Raw genomic sequence first — 25,043 nt, 5'->3', positions numbered from 1 at the left:
GTTGGCTAGGTACAAAATGATCGCAATGTTACGTAATTTAGTTTTCGAACATTGCGTAGTTAAAATCATTGTCGCGTTTGACGGAAAATAACAGTCGGAAAACATGTACAACTTCATTTCTCACGTGGACTGCGAAAATAATTATGTAAGGAGAAAAATTCTTCGATAAGAATTTCCTCGGACGTAAAAACAGAATTATTGGATTCTTTTCCTCTCCAAGTTGCAAGCGAAAGAAATCGAAGGAACCGAGACGAGATTTGTTACATCTGCCAACGATATAAATGAAGTTTTCGATATTTTGCACATCGTCGTGAACGTACCTACTGTTTTGAAATTCGCAGTCCGTTTATTTTATTTTCCGTTTTATTACATTTAATAGTTTCTCGTAATTGTGAACGTAATTGCGAACCATTTCAACGTTATTGCTTCTCCTAGATAGATTAAAATCAGTACGCGTATTTATTTTAACGTAGTTAATATCATTGTTGCGTTTGACGGAAGACATCAGTTGGAAAACATGTATGTGCGTAGGTACAGCTTCATTTCTCACGTGGACTGCGAAAATAATTATATAAGGAGAAAGATTCTTCGATAGAAATTTCCTCAGACGTAAAAACAGAATTATTGGATTCTTTTCTTCTCCAAGTTGAAAGCGAAAGAAATCGAAAGAACCGAGACGAGATTTGTTACATCTGCCAACGATATAAATGAAGTTTTCGATATTTTGCACATCGTCGTGAACGTACCTACTGTTTTGGAATTCACAGTCCATTTATTTTATTTTCCATTTTATTACATTTAATAGTTTCTCGTAATTGTGAACTGAACCATTTCAACGTTATTGCTTCTCCTAGATAGATTAAAATCAGTACGTGTATTTATTTTATTGTATTAATTTATTTTAATATATGTTGATTACTTTGACAACGTGCCGTAACAAAAATCGAAAATCTTTGAAAAGATTAACGTCGACGCGTTATGGTGCAATGCATTTTGCAATAAATTTGCAGCCAACGTTCACAAATTTAATGTTACTTTCGTCTTACATATACACCGATATGATTATCAGAAGTTTTGCATTAAGAGGCAGTCAATCATACTATTTAACGAGACTAACAATTAACTACATCCTTTTTTTCAGCTACCTATTCAACTTTGTTAAATTAACGATGTTAGCAAGGTATTATTATATGAGAAAATATTAAAACAGAGATTTAGGTGAAAGAGTTTTATTACTTTCTTCGACATGTTTTATAGTACACGTATATACGTACTAAACATTGTAAGTAGAGCAGTGTAATAGCTATATATAAAGCAGTAAAAAGCAACGTATATTATTTGCTACGATTTTATGGAGTGAAAGAAAAGAAAACGATTGCACAGGATTTATGCAAAATTGCGCGACGACAGGACTCGTTGCGATAGTTCGGTATTCTCTGTTTTGTACAAAGTCGCTTTTACTCTCGTTTTCGTGACTATAAAAACAAGACGCCTGTCGTGCAAGATCTAGAACGACGATACTGAACGTCGATTGCATTGTTTCGGTGAATCTTCCCCCTTGCACAACTTTATCTAACGAGGCGAATTGCCTTGCACAGCACGTCCGAGATAATTTCGAAGAATAAGTCAATAAATATCGCGAAAGCGTGGGAACAACATTATTACTGACAACATAAAGAAATGTTTGTACCGGTGCCTAATCGCGAATAAAAGTTTCCAGTAAATGAAAGAAATTTCGTTGAAATTTTTACGCTTTGAGACACACGTGGTTGAGTTCTGTAAGCATGGAACAATCTGCACACGCGTAAAATAATCATCTACTACGCTACATTAGATTTCGAGGTTTTCACACGCAAATAGCAGTACAGAAAGATCAAACAACGCTTACATATTTTATTTTAACGTTGATTTGTTAAGCAAAGGAGAACAATGATGTTTGTTATTGAAATATGGAAACAATGGCGTGTTATTTTCATTACAAAGTCAAGTTGACATCTTTTATAGCATTGTACGCTTGTAATGATTCAACAAAATCCTGTTTCAAACGTTCGTTTTGTTTGTAACACAGAGGCTATAATGCAATTAACTTGGTTCGTAAATGCAAATGTTGTTCTTAGCGACCGTAGAATGTAACATTTAGTTGATTTTATGCGTAACTTGGCAGATATTTTTTACACCGCACGTCAAAAGAACATTTATCTTTTACGATTTATTGCCCAACTCTGGTGGGCGTTTTCTAACCCTCCTCTATTCAGAATAAATTAAATTTATATATCAAGTTTGATTTAGGATACTAAAGACACGTTTGCTAAAGACTTTTTAGGTCTTCTTCTTGAAATCTTGATTTCAGTTATAAAATGGGAGATACGTGCATACGTACAGCTATAAGATATAAATAGCGACTAAATATGGAGAATTTTATTTGAAAAAAAGAGCTGTAAGAAAAGTAAGCGAGAGAAGCCACCCGTTGCCATTAAACAGACGATTATTGGCAATTTATTGGTCATTTATAGTTGGTAGTAAATAGGATTGTAACGATCGTAGACGTATGTAGTTAAAGAGAGCAGTTTTCAATTCTGGTATCTCGGTTAACGCGCGTACCGGAGCAGTTTTAAAGTTGTCGGCAACTAGCCGAATACAATTTTCATAATAAAATCGGATAAAAATGCGGCCGAGAAAACCGCGAGGCGGTATGGGTATCGGCAAACAGTCGCATTTGTTCTGCGAGCGGAACGCGGCAACTTATAAATCGGTGCCGTTTCTCCTCTTCGGGAAAACGAAATCGGGACCTGCATCACACGGAGGGGATTAATAGGCGAAGTAATGATCGATCACGGTAGGTCGAACACGCGGAATGTGTCTTTTTGAGAAACACGACGTAGAAATACGCCGATATACGGTTGTATATCGATCGGAGATCAATCCGCGAGAGAGACCAACACCAATCGGGGAATTGCCGCGTTACAACGGTGTTCCGCCAAGCCCCATAAAATTTACCATTTTTATCGATACTCGACAAAGTGTCGAGAGCTGCGGATCGTTATATCGCGATACTCGTACTTGCCCGCCCGTTTTTTCAAGTCCGTAACCACGCATCCTAGATTCGCCATTTCTGGCGAACGCGGAGGACGCGCGTACCAATTTCGAAACCATTATCGTCATTATCATTCGGAGGCTCGTTTCGCTCTTTTCCCTTCCCTTTTGCCAATCTCCAATTAAGCCGGTACAGTTCATTGGCAACAACAATAACTTTCTGTCTATAAAAGCATCGGTGAAACGATGAAAGTAATACAATTAAGATTAAATCTGTTCTTGCAACGATTGTTCTATCAATTTTCGTAACAACTAAAGAATACTTTCTTCTCTTTTGAGTTGATCGGAAGGACAGAACAGCGACGAATGACGAGTCTTTCGCGGTAATGTTTGTATCTAAGAGTACGTGTGCAAGTAAGAATACGGTGGCGAGGAATGTCGGTTTAATGCTTCATTGGCAATTGGTCGACACTCGCCGCTCGTTATCCGCCTACACCCGAGGCGTCTGGCTATTGCCACGTAGCGCTTTATTCTCGATACTACAAAAGGGATAATTGCATTTGATCGTGATTCCGTATCCGCTAGTATCCGTTGCCTTAACAGACATTTTGAAATGCGAGATTCTCGCCCCGCTATGCAACCATTGCCGGTTACGGAAGATTCAAATGTTACTGGCTTGTTCTTCAAGAAGAAGAAAAATGAAAACCATTCTTTTTTCACCAGACGCTCTTTCTCTCTTCCTTTCTCTCATTTTATTAAACATTTTGTGCGTATCCCATCTTGCGTAACGTTCATTATCTGTATCTGAACAGAATGTAAGTAAATTCGACCAACTAACGCGCAAGTTGTATAAAGTTTCCTGCAAGTAAATAAGCATAGAAAACGCATCGTTGCTCAAGTAGTCATGCGTTGTCCTGTAAGTTGATACAATGCGTACAACAATAGAGCAAATATTTTACTCTCTTTCGCATTTACACAACTATTAGTTATTAATCTCGGTGATTAATAGTCGTGTCATAGTTTTAGATCGGACTTTTCAGCTGCGAAGAGTCGAAAGGTCATTCGTTAGTCGCTTTTCATGGATGAATAAAATCGAATGCTTTGCAACGAATCGAAGTGCGAACGTCGTGGAATGATTCGTGATTGAAAGTCATTATTTACCATTTACGTGGCATACGTTACGCTTGACACATTTGCTACGTGTTTCTCTATTTTCTCAAAGTGAAGTCGTTTGATTTTTATGACGCAGTTAATTAACGACGATCATCTACACCGGTCTGGTTGCGCTGAAATATGAAATACACCGCTAGAAAAAGTCGGCAAGAATCGATTGCCTAATTAAAGCAGCCAAGAATTTGTATCACGAAGAGAGAGAGAGAGAGAGAGAGAGAGAGAGAAAGAGAGAGAGAGAATTACAAGAATGGAAAGAGGACAGAATGACCGAACGACAGTTTTCTCAATCTCCGTTTTATCTCTTTGCAGCACCGCGATTAATAGCACACACGTACCTACGATATCTGACTTTATTATCGGCAGATCGCTTATTATATTTCTCGCTTCTATCAATGTACATAATCGATCTGCATCGTTGGTCTGATTGAAATTTTTTCACCTCGTACGTGTTACTGTATTACCGCGCGATTCCGGACAAAAGTGTTCTTATTTTACGATCTGTAAAACCAGTTGTTAATATCGCGCGCACGCCCACTATCGCCATATGCGATCTATATTTTATGTTAGAATGTGTTTGAATTTGTGACGGGAGATATCGACTCTATTGTCTCGCAGGAACAAAACATTGCTGTTGCTAGAAATTTGAATTTCTGCGGAGGTTGGCAAATTTTTGCGAATACCTGGGATTGCGCGAAAATATTTCTATTTAGCCACCGAATGACAGAAATGTCAAAAAGTCAATCGTTAGATACGTACTAATCGCATCTTACACAATCTTTTTATGCTGCGAGTCTTAATTAGACAGTAGATTAAATAAGATCGTTTATTTTGTCTTGATCGATCGAATGGTATTCAAGTACTTGCTTGAAACGGATCGACTGCGAGACCAGACGAGTGCGAGACTGTGCACGTGCTTCGTTCTCACGCGATATCCATTATCGCGAACCGCGCCCACGTTTCTCGCCGTTTCACGTCCACCCACGAGATGTAGATCCTGATTCAAGGATCATCCGGAAGCGTCCAATTGGAAAAATACCGTATTGTTGTGGAACGCGATGCAAGGTCTCGTGAATAATTAATGACCCGATTGAGATTACATTGTTTCGAGTCCTTTTGACTTGTCGCATGATTAACGAGGGCAGAACGAGACGATATGCGTAGCGGAGCGATGTAAAACAACTTCCTCTACGTTCTTTGTCAAGAGTGAAATTCTTACTGACAACGGGACGTATGTTCGTTGAGTAATTGATACATTCTGTGTACGACGGAGGCGATGAGAGATAACGTATCAAAGTCTAATTGATCTTTTTCACGAAATCGACTGGAATGACTCTCTTACGATTCGAGAAAAATCGCGATTCGAGTTCCGTGAAGTTCTCGCGAGGGCAGCAGCAGGTAAAATGGTAATCTTTTTATTAGTCTAGTTTCTCCAGTCGTTTACTTAAAAAAAAAAAAGAAGAAGAAAGGAAGAAAAAACGAGTGGCCCACCTTTCGAAACAATTTAGAACCGGATGATGGCTGCAACGTTTTTGACGATTATATCGCGAACGAACGGAACACCTACTTTCAAGCGTGCAAAAATTTCATTTATTGTACCGTAACGAAGCTTACGGCAAGACTTTTCGCGCTATTGCATGCAATGTATTTCACGATGAAATTTTGCTGCCTACGAAATCGTTATTCTGACGAAACGATAGACTTAGGATACGTATCTTTTGCCAGTTATTCTGCCGCTAAAAATCGAAATTAATGAAATTTATTGTACGCAATAGGTGAAATTAATACCGATACACGTAGGTATATACTTGCACGCTGTACACTTGTGCACGTAATTATTCGAATAGCAGCGGCGTTATTAAAATTGACAAATTGATCCAGTGCTACCGATCCGAGGTGTTATTACTACGGATAGCGGAGCCGAATCATTTTCTATGGCGCAAGCGCTTTTCCAAAACGTTTCGATCGATCTGAATCACCTTGGGAACGATTGGGAACGTTGCGACAGCTAATGTAGCAGTATTTCGAGAAGATTCACGTCTTAATTATATCGTGCATTTCATTGCACAACGTCGACAATGTTCTACGATTTATAATTCGAGGCTCGCTCGAACAATGTCAGCGTAGATTTAGAGCAAACTAAATGTAACGCAAGGACAAATGTGTCACGTACGTACGTATCCCCGAGGCAACACGTCGAGCTAGCCGGCTGAAGTTGCGCTAGGATCCCCGAGTTGTCGAGTTATTACGCGTCAATAAACACTTTTATAACGCTCGTTCGTGATTAATGAGCAAAAGCAGCATTGCTCGAATCGCTCGACGTTCTATCCTGTCGGTTGTGCATCTCGTTGTAATACTTTTACACTGCACGACTACGCGTCACTACGCAATTAAGGATGCAGCTTGTGTATTTTCGTTTAAAACAATACGAGCTTCTTACCGATCACGGCCAAGTACGATACTTTGATAATTACGAAGGAACGCGTTCGGGCGAAAGCGTGTAAAGTCAGAGGAGCGCAGGCGAGATACGTCGAGCGAGGTTCAACGATTTCGCAATTTCCTCTAGCGTTGCTAATTATTGAAGATATTTACGCCGTTCGAGATTGCCGTTACGATATCAAGGAGCAAATTCACATGAGTATGCCATAGATTCCCTTGAATCTACGAATGTGACTGGCACGATAGCGTTGAGAAAATTCCGCGACAGTTTATCGGCCATATTCGCGCGATTTTTTGGTCTAGTTGCATAGTCATTTGCCTATAGATATGCAACATTTATATACATGCATGTATGTAGATCGTACGTCTCATCGCGTTTGCGCGGTATCGATGAAAGATATTTGAGCAAGATCCAGATCCAGAGCACGTAGGAATCGCAGAGCGGCTTCGTTTACTTCTCATTTGCATGGAAAAGAATGTCTCTCCGTTGCTTTGGAATAGCACGGATTATAACGCGTTAGTAACTTACGAGCTCGCAGAAACATACAGCTACCATCAGTGACACGTGAGATATGATTTTCCACTTTCGTTTCAAACAGATTGCAAATTACGCTCGTACAGTGGAACTTCTTTGAAAATCACTCTCGCAAGTAAGAAATAAAAATATAAGAGAAATATAATACCGTGTAGTACGACAATTGTATGTAAAATCGTATTTTTACATGGAAGAATATGCATCAATGGAAGATCAATCGATCTTCATTGAGGCGATGAGCACGATCGCGCGGCATTGCGCAAGCGATTATCGCACGAGCTCAGCGGTCGTGATGCAGTATCTAGTTGTGCTACTTCAGCTTTTTCTTTCTCACATCAATTTCATACCATTTTTGCAACTGCAATTGTACCACGGGTAAATGGCAACGATCAGGAACAATTCAAACGACAGTTAATCAGCGGTGAAGCGCTGCTTGAATAGAAAATTACGTCGATAGAATCCTCTGCCGTGGTTACGAATTTTAACAGCGTGCGTATTTTGTTTTATATTTGAAGGAATGTTTGCAAAGAACACGATGCTGTAGTTTTCAACGTGTTTCGATGGATCCAAATTTCTCACGAAACGCAGCTCTCGTTACAATCTCAAAGTTGTAGTCCATTGGATGACAGACAATTATACAAGTTACTCATTGAAGCTAGTACGAGTTGGGTGCTGATTACTCAGGAGCTTTAAAACTACTCAAAAGAGGAGCGGATTTATCTGTTCTTTTTTTTTCTTTTTTCGGCTCGCTCGACCTCGGATCTCGGAACGACGAAATCTACACGAGATATACATGACGTTGATGCACGATCGCGAGAGTGACCCGAGAATTGCTGCGCGTTATGAGTTAGACTGGAGCAGCACCGGTGCTCCGCACGCGTTAGGCAATATAAAACGTATACAACACTCGGAGGATCGCGAGGAGCCTTTCGAAACACACGCGAACGAATTATGTTCAACAAGCAAGGATAATAATCTCAGGCGCAATAATGTTCCATCTCTTGTGAACGACCGACAAGGTGCAACGGACAATGATTCAAACGACTTCAAGACTGTGTTCCTCCTCCGGTAATTGTCGAACGCCATAGTACGCCAGCCTGCGAGGAAAGTAAAAACTTCTGGGGGATCTTGTAACCATAAAAAATGACACGCACGCTGCTCCAAGTAGGCTAATAATAAGTTGCCGCTTGTTAAGAAAAACCCTGACAAATTAAGGACACCCGTGTTTGTTTCACATAGACACGTTTCACGTAGCAACGTGGATCAAACGTTTCTCCGAGGCTCCAAGCGAACAAGAAGATCTCGAGCACCAGTTTCTGTCGAAATAGGTTCGTTGTTTCAATTACTCTTCCTTTAAACTGTGTGCAAAAAGGTACGTTTGCTCGTTGGTTCTTAGACAGTTGGATCGATTCTTTTTGGATTGATCTTTAGTAGAACAACCTTCGTTTGATGATGTTTCTTTGAATTATGAAAGAGTCTGTTTCGTTGAAAATTCCATAAATTCTTATTTCTGTTGGCCAGCAACTTATACATATTTAGTTGGTTTGCATGTATGTACAAACTGGCGCGAGCTGTCTCTCAATAGAGACCGACTGTTATTATAACGATATTGTCGTTATCGATCGATGCCTATTCGATAACGACAATATCGAAGATCGATTTCTCGTTTAAGCAGATAATTTCGGTCGAAACTAGCGGCGACGATCGACCCAACGATATCGTGAAAATTACCGTGGAATGCTGGATCAAATCCTGAATCTTGCAACTTCAACTACAATTCATGTCCAGGCAACCTAACGATCGATCAACGTGGCGGAGGTAACGCGATTGTTAGTAAATACCTATGTAATACACACGTACACGCATACGTAGCCAGTAAGCGATGATAAGTCGCACGAGCAGAGCGCTATGTCAAACTGACATAAATTGTTAAGAGAACGAAACAACGAAACCACCGCCTCCATTGAACTGTCAGATGCTTTGTTTGCATACTCTCTATTATTTTACTTGTCTCGTGTCTTATCAACGAATCAGTTATCCATAACACTTGAAGGCTGTGCGTGATTTTCAAGAAATTATTCGTAAATAATTCATTTTTACAATAAAAATTCGCTGTTTTGTTTTTTGAAACAAACGTGCAATTACATTTTACACCTCTAGTTATTTTCTTTGGAAATCTCGATGAGAGGTGTATTTTGTTATTTAATGTACATTGAACAGAAAGAAAATCACGATACGCATGTGTATAATGATGAGCAAAACTGAACACGAATTTTAATATAAATAACATTTTATCGAATATCTGCATGTAGAGTAAAAAAAAAAAAAAAAAAAAAACAAAATATGTAGTTCTGTTTAAAAATAAAATTTTAAGATCGTGTTATTACCAGTATTCTGACAGATATGAATTGTTTTCGTTTTACACCGCAATTAACACAAGTGGAAAATTATCGATACTTCAAACTGTTACAACTTTGTAAAAATAGAATCATATAACAATCTAATTGGTTTCATATTTAAGCCTTTATTTTACCTGTCTTGAAATTGTTTCTTTCCCCAAGTGGTAAAAATTCGCAAATGTATGTAGAAACAATGAAAAATTTTATTTATAATTAAATTCATATTCTGGTTTTGAAGATCGAAGTTATCAATTGAAGTTTCACGAACGTAATTTACAAGCGAGCGGTGGTTTCTTTTGACCGTGCGTCTGCGTCTATTCGTCTATCACCGGTTAGTCGAAAATTTCGTAAATGGTTAGATCAACGCACGTTTTACGGTAATTCTTCTACCATAGAGCAGGCTGTCGTGACGTATCAAAGAGTCGCGTAGAATCCCCCCTTCCAGAAGAAGTGCTTTCCTGCGCACCTATAAAACCAGTGAAAGCGCCTGCCGACCCTCCAGACTATCGCACAGTACGACAGCGGCAGCAGCTCTGCCGACTACCGTCTCACCGGCTTTCATTGTCAATTGGCCAATCCTTTACGCTAAATCCCCAAAGTTTTATCAACGATAAACCAAGGCACAGACATTCAGTTACGCGTCGCTCGCCGTTCCTCGCGTTTCGGTGAGCCGTCAATCACGTTCGCCGGCTACTTGTGATTAGCAGCAGCTTAGTCAGCAGTGACAATGAAAACGATAGTTGCCAAAATTCTGATCGTCTTGTCTTTGACCGGGACACAGGTGTTGGGATACCCTCCGCAAGGAAGACTCAGTCCAGGTATGCGAGCGAACTTTTTTCTCCTGTTTCTGATGTTGTTTAGCTTATTGTTTGTTTGAAAGTACAAGTGTTTAAGCGGTTTTTAGTTTAGGGATTTATTAGTTTTAAGGGTTGCTTATGGAAATTTCCAAATACACGCTTGTCTTTGGAAAGAATGGATACGAAGTATGATTTTTGTGAATGAGACATTTGTCGGTACTATAATTGCTGCTTGACGGTTTGTTTAATCTAGAAATAACGATGTATTTGTACATTATCCTTTGGCACAAATTTGATCTTAATCTGTCCGCAACGGTAGATGTATTTCGACTTGTTTCCAATACGCTAATAAATACCAGTTGAGTATAAATGAAAACAAAAATAGCGCGGAACTAAAAAGTGTAGATACTATATATATATATATAAGCTTAATAGCTGTGTAATTTATCATACGCTGTTTCGTGCCGGTAAATTTGATTCAGTGCACACAAAGGCTGGGTAAGCAAATCCCACAAACTTCACTACCTCTAATCGTCGCAATTAACTAGCCGAGAGCGTCAATCTTCGCTACTTTTCTTCTTTCTCTTTCCCTTTCGTCTCTTCCCTCTCGCGTTCGCCGTTACCTCGGACAATTACAGCCCTACCCTTTTCCCATTCTTCGTTTCTCTTTCGCTCTCTCACGAAAGTAGAACACTTCCTTCTACAGATGCTAATCGCGATAATCTCGCACAGAGTGAGCCTCGGTACGTGACAGCGTTCAAAATTATTGCCGTAAAATTCCGTTACAGACGGTCTTTTTGCCATTTTATTCTTTCCAATGGAACCTTGAACTCGCGCCCACCTGCTTTCTCGAAACGGAACTAGAAACGTCCCCTGCACGCTGTCTGCAATATCCCCACATTTTTTTGCCTGCGAAAGTGAAGCTTTTGAATATCAGAGCGTCGTATTCCCTGAGCGTTGAACTCTTTTTTTCCGCCCGGAAAACATATATACACCTATAAATTACGCGCGCGCATTTACTCTGAACTATCAACGTATTTTATGGAGCATTCTCATTGCTAATCGTACCGGATCTCCGTGAAGCCAGGGTGAATTATCCTTCCTAGAATACTTGGTTCATCGTTTAGTTGATGGCAGCTGTACGTATTACAGGTTTCCTTTAGAAAGAGAAAATCCACAGAAAATTACAAACTCTTCCGATATCCGACGTTCCATGAAACGTTTCTCGCTTCTCTTGAAACCTTCGAGCGACCCATATATCGCGGGGTGATTTCATTGTTTTCGTCGGCGTTATTTTCATCAGTCGGCGACATTACGTAACGCCTTTGCATGAAACACAGGAACTTTCTTAAGACTTGCGAAACTTATTTTAAGTTTACGTGCAATTACGCGTGGCTTTCCACTTGAAAAGAGAGCCCCGACGATATTCGTCGATATTCTTCGACACAATTTCTCTGGAGATCACAAGTAAAACACTGAGATTGCACTTTCCGAGAGGTTCCTCAGACCTGCGAACGTTGGATTTCCGGCACGCCGCTGCTGCTGCTTGTAATTAGTCCACGCGTTTAATTTATCGTTTGGGTGCCTTCTTTGAGGTGACTGATAAGATTCGCGTGCACGGTTGGAAACGTCACGAGTCGAGCAAGTTGTGCACTGTCCGTGAACGAGTTCCGTTGTCAGTTTTATCCTGTTGGTGATACGATAACGATAGAATCTAGATACGGCTAGACAAAGTCTGCCGAATGTATTTTTTTTTTTTTTTTCGAGGGAAATTTGGTTCGACGATAAGACCGACGAGACTCGATTGACTCCACAATTTCACGATTCATTGTCGAGTTGCCAGCAAAATTTATTTGAAAAAAAAAAAAAAAAGAAAAAAAACTAACGTGACCATCGTACTTTTATCCTACGCGATGACTCCGAATACACGAAGCTTTTATTTCACTTTATCTCTCCGCGTTAAATCTGAGTAACGGGCTTCGACGGGGAAACTGCACAACGACAATGTAGAGCAGAATAATAGTAGGTCAGAATGACCCTATAAGCACGCTAAAGCCGCCGTGATCACGTGCGGCGTGTACCACGTGCTTGGTGCACGTGCTGGCTGTGTATAGCCGATCGTCACGGCAAACAGAACCACGGAAAGAAAGAGAGTCGCGGTTGTATACCTCTCCTCGTGTACGAGTTAATACCAACGAAGGAAAAGTGTGACCGAGTCACGTCACGTGCACGCGTCAGCCACTCGCGTTCGATTCACGCGACCGTGCGACCGGCCGCGCGGCTCTAACCCGTCCTGTCAATTAACGACGCGTCGCGGTCGCCGCGTCTTCGCCGCTCTTCTACAAGGCTGCGGTAAAACTCGTTTTGGCTCGAGGCTCCAAGGCGCGTGTATTTCTAAAAATATACCACATAAGTACCACGCGTTCGTTCGATCCAACAGTTTGACAGTCGTTGGAGAGAGAGATTTGCATATGTACAGTGACGAACAAAACTGAACACACGCGTGAAATTTTTAACGCGAGTAATATTTCGTTCGAATATTTGCACGTGGAATCACAGAAAAGGAAGCAAGATGTGTAAAGGAAGCTAAAATTTTGTAGCCTTTCTCAACTGTTTCTTCCCCAGCGTCAGTTTTGCAATTGAAAAGAAAAATTATCGATACTTCTATTTTGATCGTTTTGAATTCATTTTTTCCTCTCCTGAGACATCTTTGCATCGTGTAGCTGGTGTAAATAGAAAAGTGTTCTTTTCTTGACAAAAGAGAAAAAAGAGAGAAATTGTAAAAATTTCCACGGTATATAAAAACAGTGGAAAGTTTTATTTACGGTTAAATCCATCGTGGCTTTGAAGATTGAAGTTTCTCAACACCATATTAAATTAGTTTGATTAACTTTCGACTAGTTTAGTAACTTTGATGTTAAACAAACATTATTTTAAGGAAATGTAAAACGATTCTTTATCGTTTCCTGTTAGCTTACAATGTTACTATTGCACATTTCTTCAGAGCAAGTAGATACGAGAATCAAAGTATGAACGCGAGTAAAACGCAATATACAATAATTTCGAATGACACGTGCCGATTTACTTTCATCCAACTTTGTTGCGTGTTACTTTCACACAAAACTAATTACACTCGCGAAACATGAGCGAGATTTCTTTCGATTCTCTTTCCTCAGAGTATCCAATACTTGTGTTTTACGAACGCGTGATTGACTTGCAATCAATTACATACAAGGAACTGAATTAATATGTCAAAGTGCATGTAACGGCGCGTCGATCCCGTAAATTATTAGTGAAATCAAGCTGCATAATTAATGCACGGAAGTGAATTTACCGCGCACGAGCCTTCAGCGCGCTGAGTATGCAAATTTCCTATTACCATCTCTCGCTTATGTTAGACACCAGCTATACACATGCATAGTTCGCCAAGGTTACAAGTACAGCAGTGAGCTACAACGTGATTATCTCTGATAATCAATTTCTCTGTATCGCAATTTGTTGCAAATTTAGGCCGCTGGAAGCCTCGAGTATTTTTTTTCGTCGTCGATTAGAATGATCATTAGACACCACATATTTTTGTACGACAGGACAGATAATGTTTCGAGTCAAATTTTCATCCCTACTTAACAGCGTTTCTACGCGAAACGATTCAAATTCGGAATCAAACGAATCAAATTCCAACTCTTTTTTAGGGAACACGTGGAGAATTTCCTGGTTCGTAGCATTTTGAATTTCACCAAACGTAATTTACGGATTAGTTGGAAAGACGAGTTTTAAACTGCGAGAACATTACCGCGGTAGGAACACGAAACGGTGGAAGGTATATATCGTTGATTTACGTCGCTTCTGACATTCGTGCTCGCTTATTACACTTTACTCGCGCACGTTCGAAGGATATATCCGTCGAGGAATTTTTGCCATTTTACTTTTAATCCCTATCGAGCTGATACGGAAAATTGAATGAGAAAGCAGCGCTATCGTTCACTTTCCAGAGCCGATCGAACGGGCATTTGCGCGAGTTATTTTATACTCGAATCTTACGGGCTGGAGCGTAAGTCACCCACGTATTTGGGTCGAGTGAAATACGTCGCGACATGTCCGACTGCAAATTCGCAAAGATTGCGAGTCTGTTGGCGATAGGCTCGACTACATTGCAAGTAGATTGGAACATCGAACGACTAGATTCCAGCGAGTATTTTGAAGAAAAAAGAAAAAAAGTGTTAGATACTTTCAAACAGATTGAGAAATAAATGCGATCAGTTTTCATCAATTTTAAGTTTGGGAAGCCGAAAAAAAAAAGGAAAAAAAAGAAAAAAGAATTTTTGTCTAGTTTTTACTTTCAACTTTCCCTTTGGGAAAAAGAATCGTACTCGAATCTTATTGTTACTGACAATGAGATCTCCAAGTTACACGCTGAACCCGATCTCATCGCTGGCTAATTAGACGCGTACGTTCCCCCTGTGCCATTTTTGCTCGTGCTTTGAACGTGATCTCGTACTCGAGGGATTTTTCGAACGCGCGGCAACGCTCGGGCAACGCTTATCGACTTGGAGAAGTATGTACCGATTTCAACGTCGGCTTTCTACAACACAGCGAATGCCGTTGAGTTAGATTGGGCATCGTGTCTCGCCGATTTACGAAAAAAAAAAAAAAAAAAAACGGGGGCAAGTACGTTTTGTTGTGCTGAATGCCAGAACCAGCCCCCAAAGGACTCTGCGAGTCGAATTCACTCGAGCAATTAACATCGTCAAGTAGCTGAATCGGATATATTTTTACGGTGATTTATAACACGGTGGGATTTCTAACAGCGGGGAGGGGGTTGAACGTTAGGTTTGTTTACCACTCTACACACCAGTTTACTAATGTATACTTTTTACTTTTTCGCAAGTATGACGCATTCTTTCTTGCCAATTATTAGACTCGCGATGATTGGCCCACTCTGGCCTGTCGTCGTTTGTATCGCCGCGAGGCGATATCCGTTTCTTCTTTCTTTCCATTTTCGCTTGAGAAACTACCCTGAAGAACTAATTCTCAATTCCCCACGATCAGAAAAGAAATCGCCCAGCATTGCGGAAGTTCCACTTTCTTGATTGGATTGCATCAGTCCGAGTGACATTACGGGTAGGTACCGTTTTCTGGAGAACGATGAGAGTTGGCAAACTCTCTCCTTCTCTCTCGCTCTCTCGTAAGTGGCGGTGAATTGCTTTCGTTATATTCTTATTATGTAAATAAATTCCACGGTTCATTTATCAGGGACCTGGGGGAAAACGAATTTTTCACTCGTTTCGGTATTTAACATTGACGAGTTTATGAATTTGCATGAGATTCGAGTATGTACGTATACATACATAGTTGCGTAAATACGTCGCGGTGAATTTAATGTAATTTGTGTCGCATCAAATGTTTACTCTCTCTCTCTCTCTTAACGTTCTCCAAGTACCGTAAATTATACGCACGTTTAATCGCAAAATTCCTAAATGCGCCCGTGAAAAAAATTCCTAATAGACAAGGATTTATTTAATCGTTTATTTTCGTTTGTGATACGATCACACTTGTTGGGATATATTGATAAATTACACTCGTAAAAACCATATTCCGCATGCTCAACACCGACTGCGAAATATCTAAACTGTAATAAATGATACAAGAGTCGTCGAATGTGTGAAACAATCAATAATCGATATGTCAGATAAATATGTGTGCAACTGACGTTAGAATTTAGAGAATTTAGAGATCGTTTGTCACGAGATTGAAAATAAACGTACGTAAAAGATTGGAATCAACAAGTATATATGGCGCGCTGGAAATAATTGGCAATATATACCGAAGATAATTATCGATAATTCAACTTTGTCAGAAGCGTCTGTATATATTTCTCACAACTTGAAAAGTGAGGAAAATCAGTACTCGAATCGTTGATCGGGGAAAAGTTAAATCATTGCAGCAACGGATGTTATCGATCGAATTGACAAGTGGCGCGAGCTTGGATAGCCACGATTTCTGTCCAGCGACGAGAGTATCGATGCCGTTGCACCTTTATGCAGAATTCACGTGCACGAGAGCGTGGCAGTCGGTGCACTGTCCGATGCACGTGACGCGAGATACATTGCACCGGGCATAGTCACGTGCACCGACCGAGCACTCTCTCTCCCTCTCAGACAAGGGAATGTAAGTACAGATATGCCGGAGCGTAGTTCCTTCTTAGCGCGATGAAATATACATGAATCATATGAGATGCTCGTACTTGTTTTTGGTTCGATACCTTCGATACGTCTCGAAGCGGCAAAGAACGGCCAGAGAAATCCGTCTCGAAAGAACACAATTCGTGAATGTTTTACGCATTTAGCTGAACTTGGGCGAGAAATTCAACGTGATTGACAAGAAGGTGAAAAGTAGAATTATAGAATCGTTATAGATCATTATCAGGTTACATTGTAGAATCAAGTTTCGTCGATCTTTTCGTGATAGATGGAAGAGGACTGACACGAAAGCGCGTAAATTGGAAAATTCACGGACGTCGCGCCTGTGTACGAGTTGAGCAAGCACGTGCTGCTTAATCGTTTTTCAAGTGCACACACAGCTACGTAGCTACATGCCGATATACGTGTATAGTCGAGTAGCTAGAGTCGAAAGCAAGCTTATCTCGCATAAGTCAACGTCATATCTCGCAGCAAACAATAATGACGCTATTAAAGCGTTTCTTTGCGTGTACGTAGCATATTGGAAAAATAAACACGTCAATAGTGGGCGCGTGGTTGTGAGAAAATTCTCGCGGACGCGTATATTTCCATATATATATATATATATAGAGCTACCCGAGAGGAATATTTATGGTTATACGCGTGTATTTGCATGATCTGTCAGAATACTGAAATGACTAATATTGTCCTTGACTAGATAAGTAATTGGCTTACTGGCCTCTTGTAAATTGCTGAACGCTCGTGTCGACGCTTGACTCCTTGCCGATCAGGAATCCGGTCCTACTTTCCTACCTTGAATTTAATTGTTTACTAGGAGCCAGCTGTTGATTTATAAGGAACTGACACCCGCGTTCAAGACGAACACAATCAACGTTCCAGTTTCTCACAGTCAGCTATTACCCAGAATCAGCTACATTATATATATGTATATATAAATAGCGTTACGTTCAGGCAATCTTGGTGATTACTGGATATAATCCAATTACGGGAGAATAATTGCGTAAAAAATGATTTCGCTCGAGCGAGAACGAACGGTGGTACCATAAACGCGTCAAGTTTCTTAATTATCGTATTGCGATCTCACTAAATGATCTCTTTACGGAGGTTCAAACTGCCCAAATGAAAGAAAAAGTTTTCCGTTGGGTAATCGAAGCTGTTAGAAGCTGTATACGTACGCGCATACGTGTCTAACATAAAATTCGCAAGTAAGAGAGTAGAGGACGTAACGCGAACGTAAATTTGATCCCTAGTTGCAGATAGAAGTCTAATAAATACGAATGTAAAAGATTTTACTAGCGTCGTAAAATTAAGAACTCGTTAAGTGAAACGTTAAAGACTTGACTGAAGAGAACACGGAAGAATATGTGTCGCCTGTTGGAAAAGTTGGAGTGCATGAATTTTGCAGATCAGCGCGAACAGATCCATAGGTGAAACGGCAAGAGTTTCGTAACATTGGCAAATATCGAGTGCCGAGTAAAATGGAGACACGCGATTCGAAAAGACACAGAGGGACGTCGACCGACGAGTTTCGTTCCAACGTTGTCCATTCTCGGCAACGAGAATGCGCCGCTTGCTCTAGTGTAAGGAAAAAGAAAAAAAGAAAAAAGAAACGGAAAAATAGACTGTCGTAAGATAGTTCTTATAACGCCTTTCTTCGAGAGAAATTGAAAGATTACGTGCATCTCCATGTTCGTCTTCGTACACGTTCAAGTGGTGGCTTGCTAGTTCCCTCCGACTGCATCCATTTTGTCAAACGTTCGTTTTAAAACTCGTACACTTTGAAACTTTCCATAAAACGCCACGAGACAAGTTTGACTTTCATTTTCTCTTCCCTGTTGCTCTCTATACGTGTAGAAAGGCATTTCGATAAAATGGAAAATGAGAGAGAAAGAGAAAAGAGAGGGAAGCAGGTATGTAAAGATAAAACTTATTTTGAAGATTTAGCTTTCATTTAATTTTACGAGTATTCACTGGCGACGATGATTCTCCCTTCACGTGCCATCGAAAATTTAACTAATTCCCTTTGTTTCCTTTTCAAGACACGGGGCATTAACTTTTGGATCAGAGTGTTTCGTTTCTTCATTGTTGTATTTTGACGATGGGTCGTAAATTCGGGCGTTATTGTTAGTTCCAAATGTATCTGGCGCTGCTATTTTCCAGTGTGTTGAGCCTTTAACGCCATTCGATGTACATATATATGTAAATACCTCTTAACCGGCTTGGAGCGCATTCAACGAGTTGAGACTTGAGGGGTCGAACGATCACCACTCGTGCATATCGAGCTTGTATATTCCAGTCATCCTTGAATGTAAAGATGCAATCATGCCTAGCTCAGCGGGCGAACAAAGAGGGAACGACAATGAGCAATCTCTCGGGCATTTGAAAAATTCACACCCACGTTCTGCGTTAGATTTGTCATCGATTGGTTTGTCGTCGGTTTTAACGTTTGTCCAACTAAATGGTTACGCCCTGGAACCCGTTTGCGATCAAACTCTTGACGATCAAATTTTATTGGTTTTTACATATTTCACATTGTATCTTGTAATACGATTTCCACGTGACTCTGCAGTTCTCGTTTGTTTCCTTTTACTTGTATATATTTTCAAACCTTGAAATAATTTGTTCGGAGAATATGCATAATACGCAATTTGAATGCATCGAATATTCAAACTAAATATGTATTTGAAAAACATTTATATTTTTAGTAACACCAATCTATTGAAATGTCATTTTTTACTTCCGATCGTACGCAATAAATTTAAAACACAGTTGATTTGTATTATTTCTGCTAGAATTTTCATTTAATTATTTAAATTTAACGACAGATTCAATTTCAACGAGGGCGCGAGTCTTCAACTTTCCATTCTTGTTTGTTCCATTTCTTTTCTTTCTTTTTTTTGAAACGAAGAAAATGAGGGCAGAGAAAGTGAATACTCTCGCAGAAACAGCGTTAATGTTCTCGGTTTAAGATACATATTTCAAATTCCAAAGTTTACATTTTCGCGAAAACATGAGGTAAAAAGCTATTTGATCAGTGCGAGTAGTAAGTTGTAACTAACGCTCTGAAATGCACGTTGTTATGTACTAATTGGAATTATCTAAATCTAATCTTGGGCAAATGGCAATCAACCTAGCAATAAGCAAGTGCTCCGTTACCTGGCGCTTTCCGTGTATTACACATTTACGTACGCGATGGAAATTGAAGGTGTACAACATGCGAGAACACGCTTGGAAATCTTGTCGCAACAATGTCAATTGTAATCAACGCATTGTTAACCCTCTATTAACTGTTTATGCTCCGTATTATTCGTTTCTCTTTCTGTCCAATATAAATAAACATCCTAAATGTACGCGTTTTCATTCTTAGACTCGCTAAAGAACGTTGCTGTTCTCTCTGAGACGTTGATCGACAAATTGTGCATCGTTTGCAAGTTATCGTACGTCAGTACGTAAGAAAACTTGAAGAATGGGAAAAAAGGAGAAAGAGAGAGAATTCTCGTAGCACTTGCTGATAAACGAGAGTGAGACGCGGGTTTTAGGAGCTCTGTCAAGAGCAAATTGTTGAATTCGAAAATTCGAGCGAGTACGATGGAACCAGAAGTACGATCAATTAAATCGGATCTGAAACCGACTTGTGATCCTTTTCTTTTTTACGCAACGGCGCATTTTTCCAAGTGCTGAACGTTCGCGATACCTTAACGGGTGGAAAATTGTCTGTTATTTCTCAATTAAGCAGGAGACAGTTTAAAGTGTATCGCGGTATCGCGTTGCTCGATCAGTTTTTGCCGGATCAGCGCAGAGAGCCGGTGGATATTGGGACAGTGAGAGGGTGAAAGAAACCGGCGAGAGGCGATGAATGTGCATTAAAAATGGTAAAAGCAAGCGTGGAAAAAGGAAGGATGGCGTGCGTGGTTGACCGAAACGGTCTCATAAACCTTGTCGACGTGGCATAAATTCGTGTGTCAAGTACGCAGCTGCTGCTAATAACCCTTCTCTTGCCAAGGTGAATGAACGAGTGGTTTTTGTTAAACGGCCTATCACGCGGATTAAACGATTTTAAAATGCAGGCTAAACTATGATTAATGAATTTCGTGCATGCAGAGTGCTCGATTGTAGGATAAAATATGTTCCGGTAAAACACATCGATGGAAAATTTATTCGACAACCTTTGCCAGTGTAAAGCAACTGCAACGAACAACGTGTAAAGTTTCTTTTCTGGATAATTTATTATTTCAACATGTACCTCAAACGCCTATACGTTCACCGTTGACGAATGTACTTTGCGTAAGTCGATCGAGTCCCTTTTATTAAATTATTCGCATCTTCAACAAGTCAGAAATAGTGTTCAAAGTTCCACTGTTAACTTTTTCTTTTTTTTCTTTTTTTTCTAAGAAACTCGCGTTGCAAACAGCATAGAATTTCTTCGAGAGAAAGTTCAACTTTCAAACTATTCAATTTTATTTTCTGTGCACGCGGAACGCGTCGGAGGTCTTAATAGTTGGGCATCGAATCTGCAGGAATCGACTGCGACTGTCGCTGTGATGAAAGAAAAGAAAAGAAAAGAAAAAAAAAAAAAAATCATTCCCCGGTGCATTGACGCCTCGACGTGTAAACGCGATTGTTCAAGATGCATAATGATAGGCGGCTAGCGAAAGAGCGGGACGATTGGAATCTAAGAATCCATTTATGCGGGTCGCTCGTGATTAGAGGATAAGAATCTGTTCTAGCAGCGTTCTAACCGAGCACAATGACTGGAATCGTATGTACGTACATACGTGCTCTTTCCTATCGTGCTCACTCTCTTCGTCACGAGACGAAGCAGCGCGGCGCGGCGCGGCGCGACGACTGTGCATACGTCTGTACGAGGTATGGTTTCGCGCGAATACACTTGAAACCGCATCTATTGCCCAAGAAAACTAGATTCCCTTGATCTTGCGCGCCGTGCTGGAGAAAATTATTCTACCAAGTGTGCGGACGCGGACAGTACAAAAGTAATCTGTTGCCGTTATATTACAACCGGACGCCATTACACCATTACACCCACTCTTCCGCGCTTGCGGAAGACCATTCCTTTCGTTCTGATCCTGTTTCTTACCATGTGGATTCGTACTCTCTTTGTATTTTCCCAAGTGAATTCGTTTTACGCGATCCTATCGACGCGTCCTCTAACTAAGAATGAAGAAAAGAAGGAAATTCTTCAAAATTATTACATAAAATTGACACTTGACGACAGATTGAAGTATTATCCATAAAGTTGCTCGTAAAAGAGTCTTTGACGTTTGGTTTGTTTAAACGAATGGTTAAATCGTGACAAGGTTACGTTTGTATCGTGCATATTTATTTTACCGCTCTTCTGAATCACCGCCGCGGCCTACGTCTTTCCGTTTGCAGTCTTTCGTTCGATCAATGTGATTGCAAGGCATTGTTCCACTACTGGTAATACGTGCGGAGATACAAATGAGCCGTCGACGCGATGATTTAGAATGTATTACGGGATGGTGGTAATCAACGGCTTGGCAATTAAGACGGTCGACTCCAATGCGGATCGTGGCTTATTACAAAGTCCTCGGTTGCATGCAACCGTCCAATGAGAAATTACATAAATTATTGCCGCCTTGGTCAGCGTTCAGTTGGTCTACCGTGAAAAATTGCATGGCTCTCCTGCAAGCTTGCCTTTCGATTCTTAACAACGATGTTAACTTGTAATTGTAACGTGTAATTAAGTTTCAGCAATAATTTCAGTAATGTGATAATTAAGCTGGAATTCTGGAATTCTCTGCTACGATTGAGAAATCTTGAAATTGTAATGAAACAGGTGCTGAGGAAAGTAGATGAAGGTATTATAAATATAAAAGGTAAACGGCAGTGGTTCGAAAAGTACTTTGTAAAGATATCTGATATATTGAAATTATTAAGTTTTGTCGTGATACGTCAACAGAGAGCGAATGAGAAGAGAGAAAGATAAACTGAAAAATTAAAGGTTGCAGTTTTTCAATGCAACGTTATTGCCTGGTGGCTTCATATATTTCCCAATATTGTCTCGTAAACATAACTGTCGATAAATATACTCGGATCGTGTTATCAAAAAAAAAAAAAAAAAAAAAAAAAGAAAAAAACTTGAGCTGAAAACTAAAAAGGAATACGTCGATAAACGTGGTTCAGCAAGTCTCGTTATCAAGGTGTCTCTACCTACATTCGTGCGCACGTATAGCAACTAACGTGATTTTTGCGAACAAAACTAGTGAGAAATGTCCATCAAGAGATATACAGAACGCGATATTAAAATCATATGTTAATTCAATTTTTGAAACAAACAAAAATATCATACTTTAAAATATAAATGAATAAACAACTTTTGACAAGTTTGCAGTTTAGTAATTAGAAGTTTCACGCGTGAGAAGGAATTTTATCTGAATCTAGTATACAGACTGGGAACAGATGATAAAAATCTGAGAAAAATGTAAGAAATCTTTCAATTTCACTGAAACAAGAGCAAAACGAATAAATTAAAGAATCGGCCGTGAGCTGTGTGAAATTAGCTACGGACGACCTTTCGTGAGAAAAAGCAGCGTGTTGCCGCATTTATCCAATACGCAGATCGACCTTCTGGACGTTGAGATAGAAGGAAGGATTTTATCGCGATAAAAGGATGGAGAAATATGGCGATGCATTGACAGCAGCGGTGGTAGCTCCGGCTTGGGTGAATCAGAATGCGGTTATCCCTGTTTCTCAGGTGCTTCTAATTGGCTTGGAGGTAATAACGAGTACCTACGAGTAACGAGTATCGGTCACGTGAGCAGATGGCTTCTCGCGCCGCGCCGTACCGATCGTGGTGCAACGCTCGGTGCATTTGTTGCACCCACGCCGCGCGGCGAGTACGCTCTCCGAGAGCGTGGTGAACTTTAACACGCTGCAGTCCTTGAATCGAATCCCGAGATGCCACGTAGCGCGCATCGTGCAACTCTCGTGACTCGCGACTCGCGACTGACCGGCACGTCGATGCACCGCGTGCGTTCTATTGTTGGTCACCTTCGTCTTTCTCCATTTTTCTCCCCCGGTCGTGGCCGTTGTCTAGAAAACTTGTTTCCATTTAGCTTCTTTGGCCTCCCACTCCCATTTCATTCCTTCTGCCATACCTGTATCGCGGGAAAAAGTTATTCGCTTGGAATGCCTCTGAAATACCTTCGTCGTTCGCGTCTTCGGGTGAGTTCCAATTGCTTTTAACTATCGTTACCTCAAATTATCTTTATCGAATATGTTAACCTCTGTCTAAAGTTCATTATTATTACACGGTGGTAATTTGCACGCGCAACGTCCCGAAGAAATATTTTTCAATTTATAGCTAATAATAATTTAGTCGATTTCGATCGAATTCAACTTTTAATTAAAGATCGATAACATCAGTCTCGATCAATTACTCGTTGCGTGTGAGCCGTGGTCAATCAGGTAAGAGCATACTTGCGTTTAGCTTAGAGACTTTTTCAAGCGTCTTGCACTCTTGCACGACAGGCCTTGAGTTGTGCCTTTGGAACTGGTACTTTAGCGGGTATTGTTCTTGACTCTTTAATGCTAGTACTAAATACTCTTTGAACGTGCAGGTTGTCCTTTTCACTTATTTCAAGCAGTAGCTGTTTTCGTAATTGTCGATAAACGGCTTAACGCAGACGTTATTGTCTTTTGATTTTTTCCGTCGTGACTTCATCGCATTTATCTACGATAATGCGGCAAAGTAAAATGGCCAATTACACGGGTACTTATATAACGTATGAAATTTAAATATTTGACGTATACGGTAGTAATTAGACCTTACACAGCGGAACGATTCGTTTCACCGCAATTCCGTGAAATTTATTCAACTTTCTTTGTTTCCGTGGAAATATTTATTTCTCGATTCGTTACTCCAATACAATCTGAAAGTGAAGGCAAAAATCTTCGAGCGCAAGAAGTACTCGATTCTGGTACAGTCAGATTGAAATTTGACTGAAAAGTTTCTAGTCGCGTCGTCTTCTTTACTCTCAACCATCTCTGATTTATTTACTAGGTTGTCTGCTTTTTTATTCGAGGCCTGTTGATTCGTCGAACGTTCACGGATTGGATAGTAATACAGTAATATCAAAGTGTGTTTATTAATGCTCAGAATCGAATTAACGATATTGCAACGCTACGGGGTGCAATTTGTATGATAGTATACTCGCGACTGGCCGTTTCTTGTCTAGTAGCTCGTGCTCGCGTTAGGTTTTATACCGGTTTCCTTTCCGTTGCCGTTTCGTACGGTTCTCTCCGAGGAAGAAAACAAACGGTAAAACCGCAAGCATGCAATACGTTCGGCCAGTTGGAAACGAGCTACGATCCCGCAGAATTCGTTAGTCACGTTTGATGTCACTGCTTCTTGTTTTTTCTTTTTCTTTCTTTCTCCTGTGTTTTTTCTTCTTTTCTTTTTTTTTTTTTTTTTTTTTTTTTTTTTTTTTCA

At 40.2% G+C, this 25,043-nt stretch overlaps 1 protein-coding gene across 1 annotated transcript in view; it reads left to right on the top strand.

The window, feature by feature from the left end:
• The first annotated feature begins 10,023 nt into the window (after nt 1-10,023).
• LOC122527916 overlaps nt 10,024-25,043 on the top strand; it is a 57,154-nt gene continuing 42,134 nt past the window's right edge. The window contains exon 1 of the mRNA XM_043652500.1: nt 10,024-10,394. Within this exon, the coding sequence (XP_043508435.1) occupies nt 10,304-10,394 (91 nt within the window). The 5' untranslated portion in view covers nt 10,024-10,303. The remainder of the gene's footprint in view (nt 10,395-25,043) is intronic.

This window comes from Frieseomelitta varia, unplaced genomic scaffold (assembly GCF_011392965.1).
Source record: "Frieseomelitta varia isolate USP_RPSP 00005682 unplaced genomic scaffold, Fvar_1.2 scaffold_239, whole genome shotgun sequence".
Taxonomy (NCBI): domain Eukaryota; kingdom Metazoa; phylum Arthropoda; class Insecta; order Hymenoptera; family Apidae; genus Frieseomelitta; species Frieseomelitta varia.
This window is presented reverse-complemented; position numbering and strand designations above follow the sequence as displayed.